This window comes from Bombina bombina, chromosome 7 (assembly GCF_027579735.1).
Source record: "Bombina bombina isolate aBomBom1 chromosome 7, aBomBom1.pri, whole genome shotgun sequence".
Taxonomy (NCBI): domain Eukaryota; kingdom Metazoa; phylum Chordata; class Amphibia; order Anura; family Bombinatoridae; genus Bombina; species Bombina bombina.
The window spans coordinates 200,437,452-200,450,593 of NC_069505.1; the positions used below are offsets into that span (position 1 = coordinate 200,437,452).

Consider the following 13,142-nt stretch of genomic DNA (forward strand, 5'->3'; position numbering starts at 1 on the left):
TATTTTATATTCATTTAGAACAAATTGGGTTCTTTAAGTTTTATTAAGGACACAATCTGAAGTGTAACATGATATACAAAGCACAAAGTGTAACAAAACTCTCATGTCATGGAGTACTATATTGCACTGGGCTTGTCTCTCCTTCACATACAGCAATACAGACAACACTCCTTAGACAAGTATAGCAAATCTTGCCTGTCTTGAATCTTGTGAGATATCTTGCAGTGCTGAAGGATCATTTTAGATCATCTCATCTGAGTGGAAAGCTTTAAATTATTGGGCCCTTGGTGAGAAGTGAATATTAGAAGGGTCATTGGCTTCATATCATGATCCCTACTGTTATTAAATACTAACCATGAACCTTACTATTAAATGCTAACCATGATCCTTACTATTATTAAATGCTAACCATGATCTTTACATTATTAAATGCTAACTATTTCATTATTAAATGATAACCATGAACCTTACTATTAATAAATGCTAACCATGATCCTTACATTATTAATTGCTAACCATTACATTATTAAATTCTAACCATGATCCTTACTATTATTTAACCATGATCCTTATTGTTATTAAATAACCATGATCCCCACTGTTATTAAATACTAACCATGATCCTCTTTGTTATTAAATGCTTACCATGATCCTTACAGTTATTAAATGCTAACCGTGATCCTTACAGTTATTAAATGCTAGACAAAAGAGGTGGGGAACATCAACCAAAGCAATCAGGCACAGGAGTTAAGGGTCAGCCACCCCTTTGTATCAGCAAATCCTTGAAAAAAAGGTTACTCCAGCCTTGGAACGTTTCATAAAAGAAAGACCTTTATTATACCATGGTCCACACAAAAGCAACAACGTTTCAGAACTATACTAGGACATGACTAAGGACCTAGCATAGCTCTGAAACGTTGTTGCTTTTGTGTGGACCATGGTGTAATAAAGTTCTTTCTTTTATGAAACTTGCCAAGGCTGGAGTAACCTGTTTTTCAAGTTATTAAATGCTAACCATGATCCTTATAGTTATTAAATGCTAACCATGATCCTTATTGTTATTAAATACTAATCATGATCCTTATTGTTATTAAATACTAACCATAATCCTTATTGTTATTAAATCCTAACCATGATCCCCACTGTTATTAAATGCCAACCATAAATGCTAACCAAGATCCTTATTGTTATTAAATCCTAACCATGATCCTCATTGTTATTAAATCCTAACCATGATCCCCACTGTTATTAAATGCCAACCATGATCCTTATATTTATTAAATGCTAACCATAATCCTTATTGTTATAAAATACTAACCATGATCCCCACTGTTATTAAATACTAACCATGATGCTTATATTTATTAAATACTAACCAAGATCCTTATTATTGTTATATCCTAACTATGATCCCCACTGTTATTAAATGCTAACCATGATCCTTATTGTTATTAAATAACCATGATTGTTATTGTTATTAAATACTAATCATGATCCCCACTGTTATTAAATACTAACCACAATCCTTATTGTTATTAAATACTAACCACAATCCTTATTGTTATTAAATACTAACTATGATAATTATTGTTATTAAATACTAACCACGATCCTTATTGTTATTAAATATTAACCATGATCCTTATTGTTATTAAATGCTAAGCCTGATCCCCACTGTTATTATCATGAACATGGTTAGCATTTAATAACAGAGGTCATGGATAGGGATAATAACAGGGGTCATGGATAGGGTTAGTAGGAGTAGTCACAGAGGTGGTAGCGGGGGGTCATGTTTAGGGAAAATAACAGGGGTCATGGATAGGGTAAGTAGCAATAGTCAGAGGTGATAGTGTAACAGGGGTTATGGTTAGGGATAATAACAGGCAGAGCCAACCTTAGCATATGCGGGGCCCTGGACAGGATACATTTGTGGGTCCACTCAGCCCAGTGCCTTTATTCCCCTCCCTTGCATGCCCTGTCTCTTGTATAGTATAGCCCACCCCAGTGCCAACATTCAGTGATACCTACATAAAGAATAAGACAAAATATTTGACCTACTGATGCCATAAACAATATAAATTGCACCATCTCATAACCTCTGACATTGGGGGGGCCCCCAAAGAGCGGGGCCATGGTGGGTGCCCCTCTCGCCCTGCCCAAAGGTCAGGCTTGAAAACAGGGGTTATGGTAAGGGAAAATAACAGGGGTCATGGACAGGGTTAGTAGCAATATTCTCAGAGGTGATAGTGTAAAAGGGGTCATGGTTAGGGATAATAGCAAGGGCCATGGTTAGAATAATAACAAGGCTCATGGATAGGGTTAGTAGCAAAAGTCACAGAGATGATAGTGGGGGCCACAGTTTAATAGCAAAGGTCAAGGTTAGAGTTTATAGCCGGGTAAAAAGGGAAGTAGTTGAGAGCGTAAAAATGAACGGTAGGCACTACACCCAAATCCACAATTAAAAGTTCAAATTTATTGAAAAACTTTAAAACAGTTGAACAGACATGACAGGCTTGCGCATGCAGATCAGACTGACGCGTTTCACGCCCCCGTTTCAAACGCGGCAGACTGATCTGCATGCGCAAGCCTGTCCTGTCTGTTCAACTGTTTGAAAGTTTTTCAGTAAATTTGAACTTTTAATTATGGATTTGGGTGTAGTGCCTGCCGTTCATTTTTATGCTCTCAACTGTTTTACGGATTGATCCTCTGTATGGGCTACGGTACTTCGAGTTATTATTGTGGATTACAGTGTATCAACTTTGACGTCTAGCTACAACATAGCGGTTACTCTTGCAGGAGTTCATTTCCGGTTTAGGGAGCAAGCTGCTAGCTGCGTGGGACTGTGTACACACTAAAAAGGGAAGTAATATAGGTAAGGAGATGCTTATAGGATCCGAGGCTCTACACTGGGATAATTTATTTATTGTACAGATATAGGGTAATCAGTAAATTCTGTGCTATTGTAATATCACAACAAGAATACAATTAGGATACAAAGGCAACTGTACAATTTGTGAGCAAGCAGGACCTTAAGCCCTTCCCTAGCCCTTGAATCTCACCATTTGCAAAGAAGTATAATTTCTGGATCCTGCCCAAGAACTTTAAACCTGTCAGGGAATAAAAAACATGCTGTACATTTCTGTTAATTTCTCATCCCATATGTACATTGTTCTTTGTCAGTAGCTGAGAGAGTCGACACCTACAGTCCAATTTTCAATGTAAGTGCTTTACATCCAGTTTCCTAAACCTGCATACACACACTTACATGCACACACAGACAAATACACACACACACACACACATACATACATATATGAACACACACTCTTACATGCACACACATATACTCACACACCAGCATATACACTCACATATACATACACACAGAGACGTACACAAACGCTTACACGTACACACACACAGACATAGACACACACATGCGCACACACCCTTAAATGCACACACACACATACTCACACACCAACATATACACTCGCATATACATACACACAGAGACATACACATGCTTACACACACACACACACATACACACACACAGAGAGACATGCACACATGCTTACGCGCACACACACAGATACATGCACACACACAAATGCACACACACACACACACAGAGACATGCAAACACGCTTACACCAGAGATTTTGTTTCTGAATTCACACAGCGTTCCAGCATGACGTAGGTAGGGGCGTGTACTAGCCTGTATTTAAAGCAGAGCAGCAAGGTGGGATGCTATGAGCCTCTGACGAAGCAGTATTCCCGTGAAACACATTAGGCCACACCCACCTAATGTCACGTTTACTACAGAGAGCATCTATCCAGCTTAATATTCGACCATAGCGGATCATTTGTGGAGTTGCAATATAAATTGAATAAGGACTTTGTCTTCTTCTGTGACAACCAGCATTATCTGGATAGTAGCTACAAGGGTACATCTGTACATCTGTACCCTTGTGACCGCTACACTCAGAGGAGTACTGAGAACAGTCTTGACAAAGGTCCCTGCGAGGACAAAAACGTTGACTGAACCTATGAATTAATAAATTATTTTTGATAATTAAGATCTGTGAGTGCCTCTTCTTTTGAGAAGTTTCTCCCTACTTACCATAGAGTGCACCCAGGCAATACAACGAACAGTGAGTGATTGGATCCCACAACTAGAGTATATATATATATATATATATATATATATATATATATATATATATATACACATACACACATACACTCAAACGCAAGTTTTGTTTAGGGGTGGTTTTTTTTCTAGATTAGTTTTTTTTTTTATTTTAATGGGCACAAAAGAGCTGAATGTCCTTACAAATTCCCCTGTAGGGGTAATGGGTAGCTTAGTTTTTCTTTAGACTTAGGTTTTTTATTTTTGGGGGTTGCTGATTTAAACAGCCAATAGGATTTAAGCAGCTCTCATCCTATTGGCTGATTTGAATATTTCAGCCAATAGGAATGCAACAGTACCCCAATATAAAAGGGTTACCTTACATTCAAGCTTCAGTGTGCGGCGGACGATCGCATAAAGAGGAGGATACACGTCGCTGAAGAGGACTAGCGCTCTAGATCCGCACATCGGCGAAGACCGCTCCGCACCTTCGGGAAGAAGATAGAAGATGGTGCCGTCCTGGAAGAAGATCTTCGCAGCCTGGATGAGGACTTTGCTTCGCTTGGACTGGACTTCCAGAACGGGGAGTATATTTTCTGGGGTTAGTGTTAGTTGTTTTTTGGGGGGGTTTTGTTTTTTTTTGTTTTTAAGGTTAGGGCTTTTTCTTTCATGTAATTGGCAAGAGTCCATGAGCTAGTGACGTATGGGATATACATTCCTACCAGGAGGGGCAAAGTTTCCCAAACCTCAAAATGCCTATAAATACACCCCTCACCACACCCACAATTCAGTTTTACAAACTTTGCCTCCCATGGAGGTGGCGAAGTAAGTTTGTGCTAGATTTCTACGTTGATATGCGCTTCCCAGCAGGCTGAAGCCCGGTTTTCCTTTCAGAGTGCAGTGAATGTCAGAGGGATGTGAAGAGAGTATTACCTATTTGAATACCATGGTCTTCCTCTAGGGGATCTATTTCATAGGTTCTCTGTTATCGGTCGTAGAGATTTCTTCTCCTACCTCCCTTTTCAGATCGACGATATACTCTTATATACCATTACCTCTACTGATTCTCGTTTCAGTACTGGTTTGGCTATCTGCTATATGTAGATGAGTGTCTTAGGGTAAGTAAGTCTTATTTCTATTCATGACACTCAAAGCTATGGTTGGGCACTTTATATGTAAAGTTCTAAATATATGTGTTAAAACTTATATTTGCCATGATTCAGGATAATCAGTATTCCTTCTTTCAGACTGCCAGTTTCATTTTTTGGGAAAATGCATATAAATTATATTTTTCTGCACCCGCGTTATGCTCGCGGGTGCAGAAAATGCTTCTATTTATTGCGTCATTTTTGGTGCAAGACTTTTTTGGCGCAAAAATTTCGTCAAGTTTTCACGTGATTGCGTCATTTTTTACGTATGTGTGTTGCGGACGTTTTTTTGGCGCCAAAAAATATGGGCCTCTTTCTTGGCACCAAAATATGTGGACGTTATGTGGGCGTCATACTTGGCGCCAGTTTTTTTCACATTATTTCAGTCTCACTTTTTTGTTGCTTCTGGTTTTCTAGAGGCTTGTTTCGTTTTGCATTTTTTCCCATTCCTGAAACTGCCATTTAAGGAATTTGATAATTTTGCTTTATATGTTGTTTTTTCTTTTACATATTGCAATATGGCACTACCTGACCATGGATCAGAATCTACTTCTGGAAAGACGCTGCCTGATATCGGTTCTACCAAAGCTGAGTGAATTTGTTAACTGTTCCTCCGGCTGTAGTTTGTGTTAGTTGTCATGATAAACTATCAAACGCAGATAGTATTTCCATTAGTAATAATCCATTACCTGTTGTTGTTCCTTCAACATCTAATGTTCAGGATGTTCCTGTTAATGTAAAAGAATTTGTTTCTAATTCTATTCGGAAGGCACTGTCTGTTATTCCTCCTTCTAGTAAACGTAAGAGGTCTTTTAAAACTTTTCATATTTCAGATGAATTTTTAAATGACCGCCATCATTCTAACTTATCTATTTCTGATGAGGATCTATCTGGTTCAGAAGATTCTGCCTCAGATATTGACACTGATAAATCTTCATATTTGTTTAAGATGGAGTTTATTCGTTCTTTACTTAAAGAAGTGTTGATTGCATTAGATATGGAGGAGTCTAGTCCTCTTTATATTAAAACTAATAAGCGTTTAAATTCAGTTTTTAAACCTCATGTAGTTATTCCAGAAGTTTTTCCAGTTCCTGATGCTATTTCAGAAGTAATTTCTAGGGAATGGAATAGTCTGGGTACTTCATTTACTCCTTCTCCAAGAAATTGTACCCTTTGCCATCTGATAGATTAGAGTTTTGGGAGAAAATCCCCAAAGTTGATGGGGTTATCTCTACTCTTGCTAAACATACTACTATTCCTACGGCAGATAGTACTTTTTTTTAAAGATCCTTTAGATAGGAAGCTTGAATCCTTTCTAAGGAAGGCTTATTTATGTTCAGGTAATCTTCTTAGACCTGCTATTTCTTTGGCTGATGTTGCTGCAGCTTCCACTTTCTGGTTGGAGGCTTTAGCGCAACAAGTGTCAGACCATAATGCTTATAGAATTGTTAAACTTCTTCAACATGCTAATAACTTTGTTTGTGATGCCATTTTCGATATCATTAGAATTGATGTCAGGAAAATGTCTTTAGCTATTTTAGCTAGAAGAGCTTTATGGCTTAAGTCTTGGAATGCAGATATGACTTCTAAGTCAACGTTGCTTTCTCTTTCTTTCCAAGGTAATAAATTATTTGGTTCTCAGTTAGATTCAATAATTTCAACTGTTACTGGGGGGAAGGGAGCCTTTTTGCCTCAGGATAAAAAATCTAAAGGTAAATAAAGGGCTACTAATCGTTTTCGTTCCTTTCATCAGAATAAGGAACAAAAGCCTTCCCCTAAAGGAACAGTTTCCGTTTGGAAACCTTCTCCAGTCTGGAAAAAATCCAAGCCTTTTAGAAAGTCAAAACCAGCTCCCAAATCCGCATGAAGGTGTGGCCCTCATTCCAGCAGAGCTGGTAGGGGGCAGGTTCCGATTTTTCAAAGATGTTTGGATCAATTCGATTCAAAGTCTTTGGATTCAGAACATTGTTTCACAAGGGTGCAGAATAGGTGTCAAGGTAAGACCGCCTGTGAGAAGATTCTTTCTCTCACACATTCCAGTAAACCCAGTAAAGGCTCAAGCGTTTCTGAAATGTGTTTCAGACCTGGAGTCAGCTGGGGTAATTGTGCCAGTTCCAGTTCTGGGACGGAGCCTGGGGTTTTATTCAAATCTGTTCATTGTTCCAAAGAAAGAGAATTCTTTCAGACCAGTTCTGGATCTAAAAATATTGAATCGTTATGTAAGGATACCAACATTCAAAATGGTGACTATAAATATTGTGAAACATAAACTAGAAACACTAGAGGGCGCTGTGGGGATAAGAAATACAATCAGATATGTGGTTATATTACCTAATGAAGAATAAAAAGATATAAAAGTGGACACAAGAGTAACTTATGTCACATAAAATATAGTATCACATAAAAGTACTTAATAGAGTCTTATAAAAAAGTCCCAACTGTGAAATTTCTTTCAACGATATATATGATGCACCAAAATTCAGGCAGCTCTCTCCCTTCCTCCACTGCAGGGTAGTAAATCTGTAAATATGCAAGCACAAGAGAGGCACCCAAATGTTTGTATCTGTGATTGAAAATGACTTATAGCAGCAACAAATCTTTGCACAGAATACTCACAATTTCACAGAGCACACTTATGTGCTTGTATATGCAGGCTGGCTATCAGAGCTAACCAGCTGGCTCCCTCCGGTCTCAGTTATCCTTCAGTCTGTAAATATACAAGCACAAGAAAGGCGCCCAAATGTGTGTATCTGTGATTGTAAATTACTTATAGCAGCAACAAATCTTTACACAGGGTACTCACAATTTACCAGAGCACACTTATGTGCTTGTAGATGCAGGCTGGCTATCAGAGCTAACCAGCTAGCTCCCTCCGGTCTCAATTCTCCTTCAGTGCAGGTGTATGGTAGTGATAATCTCACCAAGTAAGGATCAAAGCCACTAGATAAAATCAATGTCTTTATTCTTCTGACAAGCAGCTCAGATATAATGTAGTCCTTCAGGTGAGCATATGGCAATATACTACGCATTTCTCGGCTCGGCTATTTATTATTGTTTATTATTGTTACTCTTCCTTTTGGCCTAGCAACAGCTCCAAGGATCTTTTCGAAGGTTCTCGGTGCCCTTCTCTCTGTAATCAAGAGGATCACTTTACCAAAGAGTTCCTTGATTCTCAGACAAGGGTAACCTTTTTGGGTTTCCAAATAGATTCAGTGTCCATGACTTTGTCTCTAACAGAAAAGAGACGTCTGAAATTGGTTTCAGCTTGTCGAAACCTTTAGTCTCAATCATTCCCTTCGATAGCTTTGTGCATGGAAATTTTAGGTCTCATGACTGCTGCATCAGACGCAATCCCTTTTGCTCGTTTTCACATGAGACCTCTCCAGCTTTGTATGCTGAACCAATGGTGCAGGGATTATACAAAGATATCACAATTAATATCCTTAAATCCCAATGTTTGATCTTCTCTGACTTGGTGGTTGGATCACCATTGTTTAGTTCAAGGGGCCTCTTATTTGTCCAACCTGGACTGTGATCTCAACAGATGCGAGTCTTTCAGGTTGGGGAGCTGTATGGGGATCTCTGACAGTGCAGGGGGTTTGGGACTCTCAGGAGGCGAGATTACCAATCAACATTTTGGAACTCCGTGCGATTTTCAGAGCTCTTCAGTTCTGGCCTCTTCTGAAGAGAGAATCGTTTATTTGTTTTCAGACAGACAATGTCACAACCGTAGCATATGTCAATCATCAAGGGGGGACTCACAGTCCTCAGGCTATGAAAGAAGTATCTCGGATACTTGTATGGGCGGAATCCAGCTCCTGTCTAATTTCTGTGGTTCACATCCCAGGTATAGACAATTGGGAAGCGGATTATCTCAGTCGCCAGACGTTACATCCGGGCGAATGGTTTCTTCACCCAGAGGTATTTCTTCAGATTGTTCAAATCTGGGGACTTCCGGAAATAGATCTGATAGCCTCTCATCCAAACAAGAAACTTCCCAGGTATCTGTCCAGATCCAGGGATCCTCAGGCGGAAGTAGTAAACGCGTTGTCACTTCCTTCGAATTATCATCCTGTTTATATCTTTCCGCCTCTTGTTCTTCTTCCAAAAGTGATTTCCAAAATCCTAATGGAGCGTTCGTTTGTACTGCTGGTGGCTCCAGCATGGCCACACAGGTCTTGGTATACGGATCTCGTTCGGATGGCAAGTTGCCAACCTTGGACACTTCCGTCAAGGCCAGACCTTCTATCTCAAGGCCCATTTTTCCATCAGGATCTCAAATCATTAAATTTGAAGGTATGGAGATTGAACGCTTAATACTTAGTCATAGAGGTTTCTCTGACTCAGTGATTAATACTATGTTACAGGCTCGTAAATCTGTGTCTAGAAAGATCTATTACCGAGTCTGGAAGACTTACATTTCTTGGTGTTCTTCACATAAATTCTCTTGGCATTCTTTTAGAATTCCTAGAATTTTACAGTTTCTTCAGGATGGTTTGGAAAAAGGTTTGTCTGCAAGTTCCTTGAAGGGACAAATCTCTGCTCTTTCTCTACTTTTTCACAGAAAAATTGCTAATCATCCTGATATTCATAGTTTTGTTCAGGCTTTGGTTCGTATTAAGCCTGTCATTAAGTCAATTTCTCCTCCTTGGAGTCTTAATTTGGTTCTGAGGGCTTTACAGGCTCCTCCGTTTGAACCTATGCATTCTTTGGATATTAAATTACTTTCTTTGAAAGTATTATTCCTTTTGGCCATCTCTTCTGCTAGAAGAGTTTCTGAACTATCTGCTCTTTCTTGTGAATCTCCTTTTCTGATGTTTCATCAGGATAAGGCAGTGTTGCGGACTTCATTTAATTTTTTACCTAAAGTTGTGAATTCTAACAACATTAGTAGAGAAATTGTTGTCCCTTCTTTGTGTCCTAATCCTAAGAATACTCTGGAGAGATCTTTACATTCTTTGGATGTAGTTAGAGCTTTAAAATATTATGTTGAAGCTACTAAAGATTTCAGGAAGACTTCTAGTCTATCTGTTGTCTTTTCTGGTTCTAGGAAAGGTCAGAAGGCTTCTGCCATTTCTTTGGCTTCTTGGTTAAAGTTTTTGATTCATCATGCTTATGTGGAGTCGGGTAAATCCCCGCCTCAAAGGATTACGGCTCATTCTACTAGGTCAGTTTATACTTCCTGGGCTTTTAAGAATGAAGCTTCTGTTGATCAGATTTGCAAAGCAGCAACTTGGTCTTCTTTGCATATTTTTACTAAATTCTTCCATTTTGATGTTTTTTCTTCTTCTGAAGCAGTTTTTGGTAGAAAAGTACTTCAGGCAGCTGTTTCAGTTTGATTCTTCTGGTTATAATTTCAGTTTTTTCATTATAAGATTAAAACTTTTTGATTTGGGTTGTGGATTATTTTTTCAGCAGAATTGGCTGTCTTTATTTTTTCCCTCCCTCTCTAGTGACTCTTGCGTGGAAGTTCCACATCTTGGGTATCTGCTATCCCATACGTCACTAGCTCATGGACTCTTGCCAATTACATGAAAGAAATAAGAACTTACCTGATAAATTCATTTCTTTCAAATTGGCAAGAGTCCATGAGGCCCACCCTTTTTTGTGGTGGTTATGATTTTTTTGTATAAAGCACAATTATTCCAATTCCTTGTTGATGCTTTCAATCCTTTCTTACCACCCCACTTCTTGGCTATTCGTTAAACTGAATTGTGGGTGTGGTGAGGGGTGTATTTTTAGGCATTTTGAGGTTTGGGAAATTTTGCCCCTCCTGGTAGGAATGTATATCCCATATGTCAATAGCTCATGGACTCTTGCCAATATGAAAGAAATGAATTTATCAGGTAAGTTCTTACATAAATTATGTTTTTTTATTTTAATAGGTAAAAAAGAGCTAAATGCCCTTTTAAGTGCAATGCCCATACAAATGCTCCTTTAGTGGCAATGGGTAACTTAGGGTTTTTTTTAGACTTAGGTTTTTTATTTTCGGGGATTGGCTGGGGTTTACTTTTTGGGGCCTATTTATTATGGTGCAAGTGGAAATTATCAGATATAGGGGATCATGATGACAGCATACACTCTTGGCATTTATCATTGCACCAGCAGTTCTTGTGAACTGCAGGTGCAATACCACCCCTTGCAGATTCGTGGCCAATCGGGTTGATTTCTGTCCGCTGCCTCAGAGCAGGCAGACAGGTTATGGAGGCTCATTGTACAGTATGTACCTTAGATACTGTATATGAGGGTTTCTTTGACACATCAATTGTTTCTATATTTTGTGATCTCATACCTATCATTATGTATAACTTTTGACAGGTTTAGTGTATGAGTTCATCCTTATTATACTTGTTATATTGTTGAGAATGACACTGTACTGTTTACTGCATTTATAGTAATAGGGATGTCTTTAAGAATTTATATTAGCATGTCATAGAGAGTATAGATTATATCTGCATTATACTAACATTTTCATATGTAAAACATGGTATTGCATTTCTGGGGGTTTTGACACGTATTCTCTGCATTTAATGTCTAATATCAGTTATCCTTTTTGATGCTATATTCCCCCCTGACAGGTTACGGGGAGTTTTGTACAGCTGAGCATTGTAAATAAGTTACATTAATGCATTTTGTATTGTTTCAATTATGGGTGTGTTTTCTTTTTGTTTTTAGTCAATGATATGGCTTCATTAGTGTTTAAATAGGTACTGTGTGCCAGACCTATAAGGCTATGATTACGACTTCCGACGAAATGCGTAAGCCGATCTGATACACAGCACCCCATTGCTGCTCCATGTTTGCTGATGAACTTTTATGTTGTGAAATAAAGAAGAATCTTTTACTTTGAGGATACCGTGTATTCCCGTTTGTTTTTTCTGATACTGCTATTTGCCTGTTACACGGTTCTCTACTCTGGGTCAGCCGGCATGGATCCCATTGGCTGTTCGTCTCCCATGTGACCCATGTGACCTAGTGATGCAAGACGATGAAATCCATTTAACAGTGGCTTCAGATATGGCCACTGCACAAAAGGATATCGTACTCTATACAGATGCCTGGCTTATCCAAGTGGATCCGTGAGTAGGCTTGGCACGGGGCTGAGCTTTACCTGTATCAGGGATTCCCATAGCAAAGAGGCTGTAAGTACATATACCGCATTCCTAGGTGAGATTCTCTCGAGTGTACCTGCCTTTGCTTTTGGGCTGTTCATTATCCTTGGGTCAAGTTAGGGAGCTGGGGAAGGACATTTGTGCTACTGTCCAGTGTCCTAATTTTATTACCTGGATAACTGTGTTACATATTATTCATTTGAGATGTGGTTATTATGCCGATTGTATTTATACAGCATCAAGTGCACATTTGACTTTTATTGTAAGACTTTCGTCCCCAGCCACTTGGATCTAGTAGTTAACCACATAGTAGCATTTATCTTTGGTTGTGATAAATTTTCACTCTGTGGAAACTGAGTGTTAAGGAATTATTTTTGTATTTCTTGATTATATATATATATATATGTACACACACAAACAAATACACACATATATATATATATATATATATATATATATAAATAAACACATATATATATATATATATATATATATATATATATATATATACAGTATATATATATATATCTATATCAAGGGTCAACATTTTCACTTGCCTGCTCGCCATTGGCGAGTATAATTTAAACTGGGGTGAGTGAAAGATATTCACTCACTATCGAAGTTGGGTAGCTTGTAGAGATAACAGTATTGAAGGTGGAGCGCTGCAGAAACGGCTAGAGTCATTGAGAAGAAGCGTGCAACGTGTTGGTAAGTACTGACTTCCACCACAGCTCCTGACTGTGAAGC

The 13,142-nt window shown here is 38.5% G+C and overlaps 1 protein-coding gene across 1 annotated transcript in view; it reads right to left on the minus strand.

The window, feature by feature from the left end:
* Nucleotides 1-13,142, minus strand: part of LOC128666133 (cilia- and flagella-associated protein 251-like) — a 185,650-nt gene that overhangs the window by 77,705 nt on the left and 94,803 nt on the right. Inside the window, exon 12 of the mRNA XM_053720555.1 lies at nucleotides 3,060-3,107. Coding sequence (XP_053576530.1) covers nucleotides 3,060-3,107 — 48 coding nt within the window. The remainder of the gene's footprint in view (nucleotides 1-3,059; nucleotides 3,108-13,142) is intronic.